Raw genomic sequence first — 20,646 nt, 5'->3', positions numbered from 1 at the left:
TAAGAACTATATTACAAAAAAGAAAAATATGGTTAAGGGAGTGAGAAATGTAATACTTACCGATAAAAACAAAAAAACAAAAAGGTAACATGCACGTTTAGAATTAAAATTAGATGGAAATATTTTAATTAGATTCTAAATTAGAATATTTTCCTTCCAGAATTAAAATTAATGTTGGTTGAAATTTTTCTAAAATAAATTAGATTGAAATGGTTAGATATATTTCTTTTAGGGCATAATTAATTTTCAAAAGTTATTTGTTACAAATAAATTAGGAAAACTCAACCATAAAAATATCATTTATTAATACATTTCTAAATTAGTTGTTCACCAAAGTTTATATAAAGTTGTGATTTCATTGTGTGAAGGCAAAATCAGCTTGCTTAAAAATGTCAATATGGTTTATGTCTTCTTGTTGATCTCTCTTGTTGCTATTTTGTCCAATCTCAATGCTCTTGAGGCAAAATGGGATGAGAGTGGCAATGTGATTTAATTGGGTCTCAAAAGGCGTGTCCCAACTGGACCAAATCCAACAACATGTCCCGAAACGCCTCCATTGGGTTTGGGACCAAGAGGCATGTCCCAATTGGCCCAAATCCACCAACATCTCCTGAAAGCCCTCCCGTAAATTTTGGCACCAAGAGGCGTGTCCCAATAGGACCAAATCCAGCAACATCTCTCGAAATTCCTCCATTGGGTTTAAGGGCTAAGAGGCATGTCCCAACTAGCCCAAATCCAAAAACATCTCCGGAAAGCCCTCGCTTAAATTTAGGCACGAAGAGGCGTGTCCCAACTGGACCAAATCGAGCAACATCTCCCAAAACGCCTCCATTGGGTCTAGGAACTAAGAGGTGTGTCTCAACTGGCCCAAATCCAGCAACATCTCCTCAAAGCCCTCCGTCAAGTTTAGGGACCAAGAGGCGTGTCCCAAAAGGACCAAATCCAGCAACATCTTCAGAAAGCCCTCCCTTAAATTTAGTCACCAAGAGACGTGTCCCAACTAGACCAAATCTAGCAACATCTCCCGAAACGCCTCCATTGGGTTTAGAGACCAAAAGGCGTGTACCAACTGGCCCAAATCAACCAACATCTCCTAAAAGGCCTCCCTTAAATTTAGGAACCAAGAAGCTTGTCCCAACTGAACCAAATCCAACAACACCTCCCGAAACGCCTCCATTGGGTTTACGGACCAAGAGGCGTGTCCCAACTGGCCCAAATCCAGCAACATCTCCTGAAAGCCCTCTCTAAAGTTTAGGCACCAAGAGGAGTGTCCCAACCGGACCAAATATAGTAACATCTCCCGAAACGCCTCCATTGGGTCTAGGCATTAAGAGGTGTGTACCAACTGGCTCTAAACCAGCAACATCTCCTCAAAGCCCTCCATCAAGTTTAGGGATCAAGAGGCGTGTCCTAACAGGACCAAATCCAGCGACATCTCTAGAAACGCCTCCATTGGGTCTAGGGGCTAAGAGACGTGTCCCAACTGGCCCAAATCTAGCAACATCTTCTGAAAGCCCTCCTTTAAATTTAGTCACCAAGAGGCGTGTCCCAACTAGACCAAATCAAGCAACATCTCTCGAAACGCCTCCATTGGGTTTAGGGACCAAGAGGCGTGTACCAATTGGCCTAAATCCAGCAACATCTCCTGAAAGGCCTCCCTTAAATTTAGGCACCAAGAGGCGTGTCCCAACTTGACCAAATCCTACAACATCTCTCGAAACACCTCAATTGGGTCTAGGCACTAAGAGGCGTGTCCCAACTGGCCAAAATCTAGCAACATCTCCTGAAAGCCCTCCCTCAAGTTTAGGCACTAAGAGGAGTGTCTCAACTGGACAAAATCCAGTAACATCTCCCGAATCGCCTCCATTGGGTCTAGGCATTAAGAGGAGTGTACCAACTGGCCCTAATATAGCAACATCTCCTGAAAGTCCTCCATTAAATTTATTATGAGGCCTCGTGATAGTAGCAAGTTTAATTAGGGTCTCTAAAGATGTATTATAATGAGGTCATTAATTTTCTTTCTTCTATATTGAGATGATCCACTTTATGACAAGGGACTCTAATAATGGGCATGAAAGACTATAATTTAGTCTTATAATCTTTTTAATCTAAAACTTTGATAATAAGATTTCTTTACCTTTTATTCAAAAGCTCTATTACACATGAATAGATCATTTTTATTTCTACATCATTGATTAACATTATATAATTTAACAATCATGGACATAAATATGAAAATTTCTATAAAATTTATGCAACTTTGAATATTTTCAAATGATATAATACATGTTAATTAGTGAGACTTTAGTCATTCTGCAAAAATTTAATGGGTCAAATAATTTGCATAATTTTAAATATGACAGCCTATAAATTACAATTTCTTAGATATTGGGACCTAATTTTTATTTTACATTCATATATAACTAATATATAATTTTTATATTGTATCATTATAGACATTTTAAATTAAATACGAAAAGAATTAGCGTTAAAAACTAATATAAATATGATAGATTTACTATTTTTAGTCTATTGATAAGATAAAAAGATGATAAACATATCCTTTACTTTTAAATTAGAGAAATAATTGTGTAGAAATTTGAACTTGAAACTAATGTCATGGGCTCACATAGGTTAACTTGGATTTCAAGGGAAAGAATCGAATTTTCATTAAGGATAAATTTCGTTACATCAGCCTAAGCTAATCAGGTAAGTGACTTTACTATCAGCATGATTATATTGGATGTTGACACGTGACATGTGGTTCTGCACGCGTCATATATATTGATATGTGCAAATTGTTTATCGATCGATATGCTTATGATTTGATATGTATACGTTATAATACGTGAATTGTATGATAATACTTATGGTACGATGTATTCAATGATATGTTTGAGATAGAATACGAGAAGAATGCACTAAACATAATGTAATGATAGAAGTAAGGTATGTTCATGAAACGTTAAGGTTAGGTTACGTATCGAAGTGTTATGGATATGAGAGATTCATAAAAACAATATTATCACAATCAATTGATGAAATAATATGGTTAGATTATGGGTAGAAAGGGATAGGATTCTGATAGAACGATAGAACGATAGCGTTAGGATACGCTCCTATAACGATATGACAAATGTACGTTCATGAAACGATATGATTGTGATAGATATAAGAAGGTTTAGGCTATAATAAGTTAGGTTAAGATATGACCACAAAGTGTTTATGATATGATACGATTATGAAATGCAAAACAACCTATTCTAATATATGACTAGGAATTTAAATATGTGACTACGCTATGCACGTGCTACAGTCTCTACTCGCGATGCCGTCGTCTTCCATACAAGTGCACCTGTTCTTTACCTTAAAAATGATGTGGCACACGACATGAGTATTTCGACGATTACTCAGTAAGTGGCCCCACAATAGGGGTAGGGGGTCATACAAATGCAAACACATGCAAACATGATTTAGGACCTATCTCTGACATCATAAGGGTCGCCTCTAGTCTTGGAAAAATTGGATGTGTAGTACTTCCCTACACACGACTCACACATGCGTGAATCCATAGGGCGCTCGCACACCCCTTGGACCCACTGTTCAAGCTAATCTGTAGCGACGTTTGGAGGTCGGTAGAACGCCATAGTGTCATGTGCCTCATGAACACCCTTATCATCATACTGTGTGCATTCACACTCATCATCATCACGCTCATCATCCTACTGTGCGTATTCACACTCATCATCATACTATGCGCGTTCGCACTCATCATCTCTAAGGAAAGAAGCCCTATGCTTATGAACATACAATATGCATGAGGTCCCTCTAAATTCATCATAATGTCTCATCTAACAAAACCCTTCAGTCTCATCTCCTTATTACTAAAGGTAACACACACTCGTGGATATTTTTGTTGAAAATAAGACTCGCTCTGATACCAATTTAATGAAAATAACACTCACGAAGCTGTGAGGGAGATGTCGAGAGGGGAGAGACAAGGAGACAAAGAATTCTGAAAATACCCTTTTTCTATTACACTTTTCTTAAATGAGACAACTCTGGTTGCTCTACTTGCTCTACATTTCACCATGGAAAACAACCTAATTTATAGGTTTTCCAAAGGCTAAAATTGTCTATCCCATATGTCATCATTTTCTACCCCATTTCTAATCAGTTATTGGTCTTTCATTTTCGTTTTGACCTTCTTTTTTTCCAACCGCTAAATTTCAAAACTTACTAAAATTAACAAAAAAAAAATTAAAAAATTAAAAAATTAAAATTAAAACTACCTTTTTCATTTGCGGTTATTCTCAACAAAACTCCCCCATAAATTTAAATGATTCTGACATCTGTCTTGCTCATCATCTTCTTGTATTTGTCGAAAACTACCTTTGACGCATCTTCAAATGACACATGACCATCTTCAATCTTCTACATCTGTTTGAATAGGTGCTCGTGACCGCACATATGGTCTCTTTCCCTTAGTCGAGGTACCACAGAGTGTCGTTGTTGATGTTCTCTTCATCTTGAGCCATCAAGAGAAGACCTTCATCTGTTACGTCTTCCAAGGCTAGGTTGGTTGCTCCTTCAACCCTTTTTTCGGCTCGACAGGCTTTTGCAACGTGCCCCATTCTGTTAGTTTATTTTATCCTGTATTAACCGTAATTCATTTGTATTTACTGTTTGTATTTTAAATTATGTCAGTTTTAGTATTTGTGGATAGGATCAAGGGAAGTTATTAGCAGTTATTAATGTGTGGCTAAGATTGTAAGAAGTTAGTTTTTTTCTGTCTATATATGTACTGTGTAACAAGTTAAATAAAACAAGTAAGTTGGTTTTGTTTATTTTCTAAGTATTGTCTCTCTTAGAGAATAACGTTATTGTGCAAAAATCACCTTCTTGTAGGGGTGTTTCTGTCATTTGGTATCAAAGCGTGGTTACATGCCAAAGATCATGCCGAGAAATAATAACAACACTAGAGAGAGAGGAGATTCGTCGAAGTGTTCAACAAAGGAAGGTCTGGTATCACTCCAATACCCGACATTATCGAGAACCAACTACTCAACATGGGCTATGAAGATGAAGGTCTATTTGCGTGCTCAAGGGGTGTGGGACGCAAGCGTTTCAACTGAGTCTGCGATAGTCTTGATGAAAGGAAGGATCAAATGGTCTTAGCAGCTATCTATCAAGCAATCCTTGAGGAGATGTTGTTTTTGTTAGCAGAGAAAGAGACAGGAAAAGAAGTATGGCAGACGTTAAAAACTATTCATGTCGGTGCTGAACGTGTAAAGGAGGCAAAGATCCAAACTCTGAAGATTGAGTTCGAAATTATGAATATGAAGGAGTCCGAGACTACTGATGATTATGCAGCAAGGTTGACAGGAGTTGTTAATAAAATACGTACTTTTGGAGACAAGTTTGAAGAGGCATACTTGGTGAAAAAATTTCTCCGTTCAGTACCTTCTAAGTTTCTTCATATCACATCGACAATAGAGCAATTTGCCGATTTAAAGGTGATAACCATGGAGGAAGTCATCGGCCGTCTTAAAGCATACGAGGAACGGATCGGTGGCAACAAAAAGAATGCTGAAATTGTCTTATTGACTCAAGGAGAATGGAAAGCAAAAGAATCAAAAGGCAAAGGTGAAAGTTCAACGTTCGAGAAAAAACGTAGCGACAATGGAGTTCATAGCCGAGGGCGAGGTCGTAGTGATCGCTGGAGAGGGAGAGGTCATGGACGTGGAAATGACTCGTTATATCAAGAGAAGAAGGGTGACAAGAGCAAGGTAAAATGTTACAATTGTCAAGGCCTAGGCCACTATACCTCAGAATGTTGGAAGGTGAAGTGTTATAATTGTCAAAAGATTGGCCATTATGCATCCCACAGTAGATCGAAGAAAAGGGAGGATCAGGCACACTTGACTGAGATGCAAGGTGATGAGGATGAGCCAGCCTTACTTACAACACAAGTTTGTGAAGTCCGAACTCTCAGTTCACTAGAATTGACGGAGATGACTCTTTATGAAGAAAAGGTTGTCCCAGAAGAAATTGAGAAGAAAAACAACACTTGGTTTCTAGATACGGGAGCTAGCAATCATATGACTGGTTGTCGAAGTTGATTCTCGGAATTGAACGAGTCAGTGACCGGCACAGTGAAGTTCGGAGATGGATCACTTGTAGAGATACGTGGAGATGTGATGCTGCAATGTAAAAATGGAGATCACTGTATCCTTTCCGATGTATATTTCATTCCTAAACTTAAAAGTAACATTATAAGTTTAGGACAATTGGACGAACAGGGCTGTAAAGTTGAGATCGAACATGGTTTACTTGTTATTTTCACAAAGGCAAAGGAGTTCTTGGAAAAAGTGAAGCGGTCAAGAAATAGGCTATATACAATTAGCCTAAAAACAACGAAACCAACATGTCTACTTGGTAAGTTGCTTAAGATTCTTGGTTGTGGCATGCTAGATATGAGCATTTGAATTTTGAGGCTTTAAGAAACCTGTCTACGAAACAAATGGTGAAAGGAATTCCGCATGTTGAAAGTATAAACAAGTTTGTGATAGTTGTGTAATCACTAAACAACGAAGAACACCATTCCCACAACAAGCGAATTTTTTGGCCGTTAGTGTTCTACAATTGGTGCATGGCGATTTGTGTGGTCCAATTACTCCAACAACTCATGGAGATAATAAATTCTTTTTTCTATTGGTAGATGATTTTAGTAGATATATGTGGATTGAATTGCTCAAAAATAAATCTGATGCATTATTGGGATTCAAACGTGTAAAAAATAAAATTGAAACTGAATCCAGAAAGAAATTGCAAGCGCTTAGAACTGATAGAGGTGGAGAAATTTACAAGTATTGAGTTCAAAGAATATTGTGAGAGTAGTGGGATTAAAAGATATTTAACAGCACCCTATTCTCCGCAACAAAATAGTGTGGTTGAACGACGAAACCAAATTGTTATTGCAATGGTGCGAAGCATGTTGAAGTGCAAAAATTTGCCGATGTATTTCTGGGCAGAAGCGGTGAAGACAGCTGTCTACATCCTTAATAGATCCCCAACGAAGAGTGTAATTGAAGCAACTCCTTATGAGAAATGGAGAAGAAGAAAGCCTAATGTAGAGCATTTTAGAGTGTTCGGAAGCCTGACGTATGCAAGACATACTACACCAAATTTAACCAAATTACAAGACCGAAGTGTGCCAATGATTTTCGTGGGATATGAAGTAGGTTCAAAAGGTTATCGTTTGTATGATCCTAAAGCGAAAAGACTTCATATCAGCCGAGACGTCAAGTTTCTAGAAGAAGAAGAATATAAATGGGATGTGCAGCAATTTGAAGAAAATAAGGAAGGTGGTAAATTCGCTGTTCATTATGATCCACAGGTCTATGTGAATGAAGAGGACATTTTAGAAGAGCGGGGAGAATCGTCAGGGACTCTATTGGGAGACAATTCATCACCAACAAATGATTTATCACCAGGAGACAATTCATCACCAGGAGACGATTCATACGTCTCATCTAGTCCAAGAAAATTTCGATCGTAAAGTGAAATTTACTCTAATTATATTGAGTTGAATGAAGAAGCTGGGATGTGTTTTCTTTCACTTGAGGAGCCAAATTCATATATGGAAGCAAGAGATAATGAGAAATGGCAGCAAGCAATGCTAGAAGAGTTGTCTCTTGGAAGCAAGAGATAATGAGAAATGACAACAAGCAATGCTAGAAGAGTTGTCTCTTAGAAGCCAAATTCATATAGGCGTGTTCCAACAGGACCAAATCCAGCGACATCTCCCGAAATGCCTCCATTGGGGCTAGGGGCTAAGAGACGTGTCCTAACTGGCTCAAATCCAGCAACATCTCTTGAAAGCCCTCCCTTAAATTTAGTCACCAAGAGGCATGTCCCAACTGGACCAAATCCAGCAACATCTCCCGAAACGCCTCCATTGGGTTTAGGGACCAAGGGGCGTGTACCAACTGGCCCAAATCTAGCAACATCTCCTGAAAGACGTCCCTTAAATTTAGGCACCAAGAGGCGTGTCCCAACTGGACCAATTCCAGCAACACCTCCGGAAACACCGCCATTCGATTTAGGAACCAAGAGGCGTGCCCCAACTGGCCCAAATCCAGCAACATCTCTTGAAAGCTCTCTCTCAAGTTTAGGCACCAAGAGGCGTGCACCAACTGGTCCTAATCCAGCAACATCTCCTGAAAGTCCTCCATTAAATTTATTATGAGGCCTCGTGATAGTAGCAAGCGGTCTCTAAAGATGTATTATAATGAGGTCATTAATTTTCTATCTTTTATCTAATGAGATGATCCACCTTTATGACAACGCTCTCTAATAATCGACCTGAAATAGAATAATTTAGTCTTAGAATCTTTTTAGTCTAGAACTTTGATAATAAGATTTCTTTACCTTTTACTCAAAAGCTCTATTACCTATGAACACATAATTTGTTATTTCTACATCATTGGTTAACAATATATAATTTAACAATCATGGACATAAATATGAGAGTTTCTATAAAATTTATGCGATTTTGAATATTTTCAAATGATATAATACATGTTAATTAGTGAGACTTTAGTCATTCTGCAAAAATTTAATGGGTCGAATAATTTGCATAATTTTAAATATGATAGCCTATAAATTACAATTTTTGAGATATTCTGACGTAATTTTTATTTTACATTCATATATTACTAATATATAATTTTATATTGTACCATTATAGACATTTTAAATTAAATACGAAAGGAATTATCGATAGAAACAAAATTAAATACGATAAATTTAATATTTTTAGTCTATTGATAAGATAAAAAAGATGATAAACATATCAATTACATTTACAAGTGATATATGAGGATAAAAAAAATTAGATGTAGTAGATTTTTCGTTTGGAGAGGTTTGATGATAGAGGAGTGGTTTTCTTAATTTTATTGTCACTTGCCATCAAACAAATAGTATTGTATGTTCATTTATTTAGTTATGATTAAAATTCGATAATTTAACGATAACTCATCGATAAAAATTCTTTTTAATTTGTTTTTTTATAAAATTGCATAATTTAATATTGTTTTTTTAATAGCCCAAAAAAATAAATAATAATTAACAAAAATGGTAACTCATCCCTCTCTCTCCACCCATTTCTCACATCTCCTTTCCCAAATATCTCTCTTCAAAACTTACTCCCTAGAATGATTAGTAATTCTGTCATACATAAAAAGAAAAAAAAAAGGTGTAAGCAGATTTAGCTATATAAGACAAAAACAAACAAAAAGATTCAGATTTAGTTTAGGCGTATGTCATGAGGTCAAGAGTCTTCCTTATATTTGATTGAATGATATTAATTTGGTTACAATTAATTAGTTTATTTTAATGAACTATATCTAAAAATGTTAAAGGTATTAATTAGTTTATTTTAGTATCTTTTTTGCTTCACCAATTTTCATGTACTCGAGAGGTTGTTCGAGGTATACTTCTTCTTAAAGCACACCATTCAAGAGTACTGACTTGACATCCATTTGAAAAATCGGCCATTTGAATTGAGCTGCTTGGGAAATGAGCAATCGGATTGTTTCTATTCTATTGATGGGAGCAAACACTTCGTCATAGTCAATTCCCGTCTTTTGCTTGTATCTCTTCGCAACAAGTCGCGCCTTGTACCGCTCAATCTCCCCCTGAGCATTCATCTTTTTCTTGAATACCCACTTCACACCTATTGGCTGACTTCCTTCCGGTAATTATGTCATATCTCATGTGTTGTTGCGATGAGTCGCTTTAATTTCCTCATCCATGGCAGTTTGCCACTTCGTGTCTCGCACCGCCTTTTCGAAGCTGATTTTTTCAGCATCTGCCAGAAGACATACAAGGTGTACCTCATTTGTTGAGTCATACAAATCTCGCAAACTTTGCATTTGGGTTTTCGTGGTTCATCTTCATCATTGGAAATTTTGAGTCTGTTGGTGCACTTGTTGGTGCATCGATTGATGATTCTCCAACTTCGATATTGACTTCCGTCGAATTGTTCCAACCCCATTCGCTTGCTTCATTTACTTGCACATCACGAATCACTATCACCATCCTGTTAATCAGGCCAAGTAGTTTGTATCCTTTTGTCTTCTCATCATATCCAATAAAGATATACCTTTTGCTTTGGTCTTCGAGCTTCGTTCTTCGTGATCCGGTACGTGAGCATAAGCCACACTACCGAATACTTTGAGATGAGAGATTGTAGGCTTTTGTCCTCTCCAAGCCTCTCATGGTGTTTGATCATCTAACTTCGCACGTGGACATCGATACTGTTCGTAGATGGCGCATTTTGACTGCGGCTGGAGAGTGGCAACTGAATCTGTGCCACTTCCTACAAAATTGCCGTCTAAAACTTCGTTAATCCATTCGACGTGTTTGTCAAATGTTCAAACGGAGAATTAATGTAATCATGTGAATCTAAATAAGGAAAAACTCAGGTTTTATCTAACAAGGGATGTACGATGCGGTTTGAAATCGCCTTATGCCTTGCTTCTCATAGTACTCCATGAAAGCCATCAAAGTATACCCGCCACCTCTATCGGATCATACAGCTTTGATGTGTCTACCAGTTTCCTTCTCCACCATTCCTTTGAACTTTTTGAACACCTAGAATGCGTCGGATTTTCCTCTCAGAAAGTAATCCCAAGTTTTCCATGAGTAATCATTGATAAAGGAAATGAAATACCTCTTTCCACTGAAGAACTTGAGGGTAATTGGTCCACATATATCTATATGGATCAATTCGAGAGATTGTTTAGCCCAAAATTTAGCCTTCTTTTGAACTCAAATTCTCGCATGCTTGCACGCATTCTTCACAAATTTTTCCTTCAAAGTCCATGTTTGGTAACCCATGTACCATATTCTTCTTCGCTAACTCCTTTAGATCGCCATGATGTAGCTGACGAAAACGAAATACCATAGTGATGCCTTGTCTTCTACGTCGACTCGCAAACACTTTTCTCGTATGCTTTTTAAGTTTAATTTGTACATTCGATTTCTTCCTATCTTGACTCGAGCAACCAAACGCCCTTTCTTATCCTTCACGTGTAGCAGGCACTCCTAAAGAATATCGAGTAACCTTTCTCTGTGAGATGCCCCATACTCAATATGTTGGTCTTGAGGTCAAGTATGTAATAAACATCTTGGATTGACCCCATTACACCATCCTTTTGCAAGAAATGTTTCGTACATCGGCATTTGACCTCCATCTTTGACGCATCTTCAAATGACACATGACCATCTTTAATCTTTTGCATCTCTTTGAATAGGTGCTCGTGACCGCATATATGGTTGTTTTCCTTTAGTCGAGGTACCATAGAGTGTCGTTGTTGATGTTCTCTTCATCTTGAGCCATCAAGAGAAGACCTTCATCTATTACGTCTTCCAAGGCTAGGTTGGTTGCTCCTTCCACCCTTTTTTTGGCTCGACTGGCTTTTGCAACGTGCTCCATTCTGCCACAATTGTAACATTTATCGGAGTTACAATCATTCCCATAATGACTATATTTTTTCCATTTGTAACACTAGATGTTTGATCGGCCGCCTCTTCCTCGACTGCGTCCTCTTCCACCCCAATTTGCTTGGCTCGACAGTCTCTTCTCCTTATAAATTTCTTAATTTTTGCTGTCTTGACTACCTCGACCATTCCCGCAACTTCCTCGACCTCGAACTTGAATATTTTGAAAGTAAGTACATTTTCATCATTTGTTGATACCTTATTCTGAAGTGCTTGATTGAGCGTCTCCTCCTTCTTTTTCTTAAGTTACTCGTGTTTCTCTAGAGAACCGACGAGCTCATCGACTCTTCGCTAAGTTCTTTGACTCTTCTATGGCACATACAACATTCTCGAAGTTGTCGGTTAGACCTCAAGATCTTCTCCACAACCCGCGTCTCAGGTAACATTTCTCCATTTCGATTTAGTTGATTTGCAACGGTTTGTACGCGCGTAATGTAGTCAGATACATTTTCAAACTCCTTCATCTTCATTCTCTCAAACTCGCCACGCAGAGTTTGGAGACGCACTTGCTTGACTCAGTCGGTTCATTTGAACACTTTTTCTAAAGTATCTCACGCTTCTTTTGAAGTAGTTGCCCTGGAAATCTTCTCAAAGCCCAACTCGTCCAACAGGCCGGAACAGCATGTATAATGTTGCCTTATCCTTTGATTGTAATTCTTTTAACGTTTTTTTTTTTGCGCCGCCGTATAACCCGTGGTATCCTTTGGTTCTTCGAAACCTTCTTCAACCACCTCCCATGCGTCTTGAGAACCTAGAAGAGCTTTCATTTGGATGCTCCAATTCTCGTAGTTTGTCTTCGTTAATCGTGGTAGCGGCATTTGTCCCATCATAACTGTGAGTGAGATGTCGAGAGGAGAGAGACAATAAACGCTCGCTCTGATACCAAATTGTTGAAAATAACACTCACAAAACTGTGAGTGAGATGTCGAGAGGGGAGAGACAAGGAGACAAGGAATTTTGGAAAAACTGTTTTTCTATTACACTGTACGTACTTAAATGAGACAACTCTTCTTGCTCTACTGGCTCCTCTTGCTCTGCATTTTACAATGGAAAATAACCTAATTTATAGGTTTTCTAAAGGCTAAAATTTGTCATCCATATGATATCATTTTCTAACTCCAAAGTTGCCTCTAGTTTTCCTTTTGGCCTTTTTCTTCAACGACTCAATTTCAATACTAAAATTAACAAAAAAAATAAATTAATTAAAACTACCTTTTTCATTTAAGTTTATTCAAAACATATTTATATTAATATCATTTTCATGCTCTTAGGGTTGTGTCCTATGTGGATCTAACGACATGAAGCAATATGACACTCCTCATCATATAGCATGCTCAATATGAAAAACATCATCATGTTAAGGTAAACGTCACACAATCGTCATACTCATCATATTGCAATAAAAGTGCATCAAGCATGTCAAGTACGTCATTCATCGAAATACACATCATCAAGCATCATAACAAACACATCATCATAACTCATACATTATCATAACTCATACATCATCATACACTCATACATCATCATGTACTGGTATACAGCATCATACGGTACAACTCATACATCATCTTATCTCATACATCATCATATATTAACATATGGCATCGTACGACACAACTCCTACATCACCATAACTCAAACAATTTTTAGCCTATCCTATAGTAAGACCACTTACATGGTTGGCCTTAGCCGAAGTACGTTCTAATTTAATTAACGCAAGCTCTCATTCCTCGAGAGCTGCTCCAAAGATTGTTGAGAGTTGACTCCTATTAGAACGTTCATCTTCTTTACGTTAATAACTCACGTTTATATCAAAAATTAATGTAAATTAGAGATAGGGTGATATATTGACCTTATTTGGCTTCACTAAGGTAAAAAATGGTTTCAGAATGGTAAAAAACCTAGGAAACGGTCTATTACATGTCTATACCAAGCTGAAGGACGCATCCGCATGCGCGACATGTGTCGTTGTAGGGGAGGATGTGCGTGTCGATTGGCGTTCCGGGTTGAGCCACGGACTCCAGGTCGTGTCCTCGGGTGCGGGTCGTGAGGCTGGGCCACGAGGGAATGCGTGTTGGGCCGTCTGTTTACTGGGCCGAAGGGCCGTCAATTTATTGCGTGACACGTGTCTCCTTCAAGAGGCGATGCGTTGCGGACTACGAAACGGACACGCGTGTTGGGTCGTCGAATTTAATGGGCCGAAGGGGTATGTCTATATGAGTTTGGTGTCTGCATGACTGACACATGGGTCATCGATTTTAATTGAATGGACCATGTGCATGAGTGACACATATCATGTTGGGCCGTCAGATTTAATGGACCGAAGGGATATGGGTCGTCTGCATGAGTGACACATATCGTGTTGGGTCGTCAGACTTAAGGGTTTACAGGTATCTGGTTTGGGTCCGACGGATCCTTTCTTCTTCGACCGATTTCATATGCGATTTTCAAAGATTTTCTCTCTTCTTCCCACCACATTTCCGACATCGTCTCTCTTCCTTTTTCTCTTGCTATCCCTCTGTCGACTTCTCCTCCTCTCTCTCACGAAGTTTCATAGTTGTTGGAAGTCCATGGACGGACGACGACTAAGCGGTGTGTGTTCATTTGTGATGGACGTATTTAGGCTTGTTGTCACTTTTGCGGCGTTGCTTGGTCGGTTTAGGAATCGAGGCTAACGATTTTGGGGTGCCGAAGTTTGATTTTTCGCTCGCAAAAAAAACTTTGGTGTTCCCTCTTTTTCTCTCTCGATTTTCTCCTTCGTTCATCATTTTCTTCATTGCAGGTGATTCTGAGAGGCTTGAGGAGCGTGGCAGGAGGTTTTCGGCGAATTGTAGGGGTCGAGAAATGTGATTCTGTGACCCCATGGAATTTTCGGCGATTGAGTTTTTTTTTAAAAAAAAAAATTATTATGATTCGTCACAGTTATGATATCATATATTTATGTAATTTGAATGATAGATGTGATTGACATGCAAAACAACGAACTAGCATGAAATACAACACCGACATATGCAAGAAAGATATGATATAAACGGTATGTGAAATGATATGAAAAACGATATGATGTGTACGGAACACTAGCGGGGTTGTATTAAATGATAATTAAAATGGAAAAATATTGCGACCTCATGCATTATTGTTTGCTCATGCATTGGGGGATACCCTTTACCCTTCACGATAGTACGGACGAGTACGTTACGAGGCGGAAAAACAATAATTATGGTTATCATAATGCTATGATGACCAAGCAGAAAAACGTTCATTATGTTTATCATAATGTTGCGTCGGTCAGGCAGGAAAACGAACATTAAGTTTAACCTAATGCTGCCGTGACGATTACTAATTCTTACGAGTGTCTGGCCTAAATAGCTCCCAGAGTATGCTCACACAACAGGGAAAGTGGCCCAGTGGTGTGCGAATTGATTGGTTAGTCCATACTCGCACATATCAACTGTGTGTAGAGTATATTGTACATATCAAACTTACCGACTAGGATAGTACCGTAGAAAAATAGATTTAAAGGATAGGTCCTGTCATTGCATTGGCATGTTCTTGCATTTAAACACCCCATAGTGGGGTCACTTACTGAGTATTTATTTAAATACTCAAGTCACGTGGAACTTCTGTTTCAGGTTAAGGAAAAGCATTATGGTACGGCTGACAACGGCGTCACAACTCGAGACCATGACACATGCATCGGGTAGTCGTATTTATTTTCATAGACTTTGGCTAGCTAGAACATGATGTTTTTAATTTAAACGTTTATTTAGTCTTTTGTTGTGTTGTCTTTTAAAGGTGATTTCAAAACATGTAAGTCCATGGCTGCATTCAATGTTCATGATATGTATATAGTGGCGACCTTAAATTAACTAGAAAAATTTCGGTCGGTACAGTTTTAATAGACAACATCTATTTATCATGCATTTTCTAAGCATTCTGTAACGACCCAAAATTTTCTACTTAATTTAAGGTTGCTACTGTATACATGTCATAAACATAGAATGTGGAAATATTTCATTTAAACTTTCATAAAACATAACCTTCAGCTTGAAACACAGCCATGGACGTACGTGTTTTGAAAAAACTTTTAAAAATGACACAACAAAAGACAAAATAAAATAAATAAACGTTTAAATTAAAAGCATCCTAATCTAGCTAAGTCTAAGAAAATAATACGACCACCTTATGCATGTGTCATGGTCTTGAGTTGCGATGTCGTTGTGAGCCGTACAGGAATGTCTTGCCTTAACCTGAAATAGAGGTAGCACGTTACTTGAGTATTTTTAGAAATACTCAGTAAGTGACCCCACTATCGGGGTTAAATGCATGACTATGCGAACGCAATGGTGAGACTTATCATATCAGTCTCTTTTCCTACGACACTATCCTATTGGGCAGCTTGGATGTGTACCATATACTCTACCTACAACCCATACTTGTGAGTATTGGGCTCACCAGACATTTCACACACCGCTGGACCCCTTTTCTTGTCGACCTGCCTGCTCTGGTAGATCCCCATGCCGGACATCCATTAGAATTAGTAACCGTCACGGCAGCATTATGTAAAACATAATGTTACTTCACCTGCATAGTGGTGTACGCGCTCGTACCCTCGTGATGGAATAGGTGTATCCCCCAAGGCACGAGCACACATAATGCATGAGGTACCAATATTTTTCCATTGTCATTATTATTTAATATAACCCCGCTAGCGTTCCGTAAATATCATATCATTTTTCAATTCTCGTATCATACATAACTCTAATAGGGTTATATTTCATGCCATTTATCGTGATTTCATGTCATTCATATCATGTTATATACATAAAATTTAAAAGACATAACGTAACTTTCCAAACTTTTAACATAACATCTCCTTATATACATCTCATACCATAACATATCGCATCACAGTATATCATATCACAAATATGTTAATTTATCACACATCTCCTACCATAACATATTTCATATCACTTTCATATCCAATCACAACGTATATTGTCATATGAACGTATTCTAACGCTATTGTTTTAACAATCTATTATAATCCTATCCCTTTCTACCCATAACCTAACCATATTCTTTTATCAATCGATCGTGACCATATCGTTTTTATCAATCTCTCATATACATAGCACTTCGATACATAACCTAACCTTAACGTTTCATGAACTTGTCTTACTCCCATTATTACTTTAAATTCACTTCTTCTCGTATCCTATCTCAACCATATCATTGAAAACATTGTACCGTAAGTATTATCATACAATGCACATATTATAACATATACATAACATATCATAAGCATATTGATCCATAAATAATTTACAGATATCAGTATATATGACACGTGCAGAACCAAAGGAATGTGTCAACATCAAATATAACCATGCCGATAGTAAGGCCAGTTACGTGATTAGCTTATGTAGTGTCACCAATCTATCCTTAGTTATAGTTCGATTTTGTTCTTTGTATCAAAGTCAACCTATGTGGACCCATGACATTAATTTCAAGTTCAATTCTGTATATAATAGACTTTCTTTTTATAATCTTTTGTTTTTCTTGGTTTATTTGTTTATTTTTTTGGGCTATTACACCTTCAATGTAATATACAAGAATTTTAACCATCATATTCTCCATCAAATCTTATTAAATATTAGTCACCTTTAAATCAATTTTAAAAGTATGGAAAGTGTGTTAATTAATGACTCCTACATAATTGGGTATCTAAATGAGAGAATTTTTATCTAAATTTGTCCAATATGATATGAGAAGATTGGTAAAGCACAAACCATGGTCTGATCAACTGTAAACACAGGAAGTGAGAGTGGTTTTCTTCATGGTCCGATCTTATGCAATATTGCATAGGACGCCCCCACTCACATGTCTCCACATTACAATTTAGTGATCACATTGTTTATATCATATACAAAAGTGGGCCGCATCCATAGTGTCCCCAGAATAAGGTACTCAGCCTTATCCCTATACCATAGATCATTTTGACTATATACTTAAACTTGATCCACTCTTATGTCTCTACATATAGTTCAAGTAATCATACTATAGCTAGAGTGTTCTTAGTTTATTAGATTTAGATTAATGAACATTCACTTTATTGAATAACGATCTTTACTGAATAAACATCAATAATAACTTTATTGAAAACATAATATGTTTTTGTTTACAAACTATGAGTTGTGTGACATAAAACCTAACACATACTATAGTCAGAGTATTCTTAGTTTATTGAATATTAATGATAGTAAAATTCACTTTATTCAATGACAATCTTTACTGAATAAACATCAATAATAACTTTATTGAAAACATAATATGTTTTTGTTTACAAACTATGAGTTGTATGACATAAAACCCAACACATACTATAGTCAGAGTATTCTTAGTTTATTGAATATTAATGATAGTAAAATTCACTTTATTCAATGACAATCTTTACTGAATTAACATCAATGATAACTTTATTGAAAATAGAATATGTTTTTGTTTATAAACTATAAGTGGTAGGACATAAAATCCAACAAATACCCCCTACAAGTTAGAGAGGGTATGTCAATCACATCCAACTTGTCTTTCAAAAAATCAAATTGATGTCTTCCCAAAACTTTATGAAAATATCTGCCAATTGCATTTTAGTCAAAACATAACACGGTTTGATGGTTCCAGCTTGTAACTTTTCTCGAACTATATGACAAACTATTTCAATGTGCTTCGTACATTCGTGAAAAACTTGATTGGCAGCTATGTGTAATGCTGCTTGATTATCACAATACAATAATGCTGGTTCAGACAGTGGAACTTTCAAGTCTTTGTTTGTTTTTTAGACTTCCAAAAAATAATTGAATTTGTGAGGAAAATGCAGAACCCAGAAATAAACCGTCTCGAAGTTCGACAATCACCCCACTCTGAATTTCAATATGCTTGTAATCTTAAGTTGTTTTCAGATGGTAGTAGAAGTCCTTGGCTAGAAGTACCTTTGATGTATCTCAGAACTCGAAGAGTTGCCTCCCAATGTTGTTTTCTTGGTTCATGCATAAATTGACTAAGCATATGAACTGAATACACTATGTTAGGCCTAGTAATAGCTAAATATATTAATCTGCCAATCAACCGTCTGTATTTACTTGGATCATTCAACTTCTCTTCTTCCGTTAAAGAAAGTTTCAGACTTTGCTCCATAGAAAATGTTTCTAGATGTGCTCTGTAAGACCTGTGTCTTTAAGAATGTCTAGAGCATACTTCCTTTGAGACATAAAAATTTCTTTTCTAGACTGAGAAAATTTAATGCCTATGAAATATTTCAAATTCTTGAAATCTTTGATAAGGATTTTCTCGAGTAAACTAATCTTAAGATGTTGAATTTCTTTGAGATCATTGTCTGTCAACAGAATATCATCAACAGAGATAAGAGCTGCAGTGAAAGAAGTATCTTTACTCTTAGTAAATAAAGAGTAATCTGCTTTTGACTGACTGGAGCCTCCATTTTGCATAGTGGTGGAGAATATCGAGAACCAATTGCGAGAAGCCTGTTTTAAACCATGAAGAGATTTATGGAGTGGACATATTGTATTCTTCCCCTATTGGCGAATGCGTGGTGGTAAAGACATATAGACTTCATTGTCTAGATTACCATGGAGAAAGACATTTTGAACACCCAACTGATAAGTGAACCATTTTCGAGAAACGGCAATAATGAGTAAATTTCGCTATAGGAGAATCTCTTTGTAATCAACACCTTCAACCTGAGTGTATACCTTTGCTACTAGTCGAGCTTTATAACGCTAAAAAGAAACATCAGAGCTGGGTTTAATTGTTTACACCTAAAGTGTACTCTCTAACTGGCTCGAACCGTTCATTTAGGATGATAAAATGAAGTGGGGGACCTCCCTTTTTTATAGTGGAGGCCAACCCGCCATTTCTCAGCTTTAACAATGTGGCACAAAGTTTCCCTGCTTTTATTTTTTTATTTTTTTTATTTTTTGTTCATACATCATACACGTCAAGATGAAACTTTCATCCTCGAAAGTGTCTTAAGATTGGAATTAAGAAAATGTCTTAATATTGGAATTACTTGGGTACTTCTCCTTCATCTCTTCCCTCTGTTTCCACATAGTTTCTTTCCTTTCATAGTCCTCTAAACATCATTTTCCTTGTAAATGTTTTTTTTCTTTCTTTATGAGCATAACAAATAAACTTTAATGATATTTTTTACTAAAAAAAAATGTTGTGCCATTTGGTTGGTTTCATATTAGAAAGTTGCAATTGACCATCATTCTTGTTTTTTTAGGAAAATTGACCTGAGTTCTTTGCATATATCCGTTTTATGATATTAACCTTCCCATTTTGAATTATTATACATATTTTCGGTAAGGATTGGATTTTTTTTTATTTATTTTAGATTTTATGCTCAGATTTTATTTCTGTGCCAAAACGAAAATATATTATACTGCATTTATTGTCACTGGAAAATGTACTATTTCTAGCAAGGAAATTACTACTGGAAAAGTCATAAACATCTTTTATATTCCCATATTCAACTCTCTTCGAAACGACTTTGACTCTCCAAACGTTTCGAGTTCTCGAGGGTGTTTGAGAGTAAGGGAAAAACCAAGAGTGTTAGAGGGGAAAAGCGTGTGGTTGGTTCGTGGGTTTTCAAGGAGTTCTTAGAATCGATTAGCGTTGCTGTTTTGGAGAAAGAAATCGGGTAGAAGTAAGCATCGACGTCGAGATCGCTGCGTTAAAGAAGGTAGGCCGCCAGAATTGAAGGAGGAAGACGCCACGTCACCGTCATCGGAAGTGGGTAGACTGTGTCGTCATCGGCAACGGCAACGGCGCACCTTCGTTTAGGGTTATCAAAGTCTTCCGGGTAAGGAAGACAAAAGATTCGGGTCGGGCTACTTCGTCTCTAGCCTAGTCCATAGACGAACACGGGCCACGCTCATTCCGACCCAATACGAGCCCAACAAACGCATGCATTGCTTTGCACGCGTATCTCGTGGCAGCTCAGCTCGGCTTGACTTGTCCCGCGGCTCGGCTCCGTTAAATCCCGCAGCT

General features: G+C 37.3%; 2 protein-coding genes across 2 annotated transcripts; both read left to right on the top strand.

Moving 5' to 3' along the window:
- Nucleotides 1–537: 537 nt before the first annotated feature.
- LOC111436722 (proline-rich proteoglycan 2-like) lies at nt 538–1,695 on the top strand. Its single transcript, XM_023074437.1, has 2 exons — nt 538–1,180; nt 1,256–1,695. Exons 1-2 carry the CDS (start codon nt 538–540, stop codon nt 1,693–1,695), a joined length of 1,083 nt encoding a protein of 360 aa, XP_022930205.1.
- A 3,473-nt stretch (nt 1,696–5,168) lies between these two features.
- LOC111436721 lies at nt 5,169–6,122 on the top strand. Its single transcript, XM_023074435.1, has one exon. It carries the CDS (start codon nt 5,169–5,171, stop codon nt 6,120–6,122), a length of 954 nt encoding a protein of 317 aa, XP_022930203.1.
- Nucleotides 6,123–20,646: the final 14,524 nt, after the last annotated feature.

The sequence above is a fragment of the Cucurbita moschata genome, unplaced genomic scaffold, assembly GCF_002738365.1.
Source record: "Cucurbita moschata cultivar Rifu unplaced genomic scaffold, Cmos_1.0 Cmo_Scf00059, whole genome shotgun sequence".
NCBI lineage: Eukaryota > Viridiplantae > Streptophyta > Magnoliopsida > Cucurbitales > Cucurbitaceae > Cucurbita > Cucurbita moschata.
The sequence above is the reverse complement of the archived record's forward strand: the minus strand, read 5'-3'. Positions and strand labels throughout refer to the sequence as shown.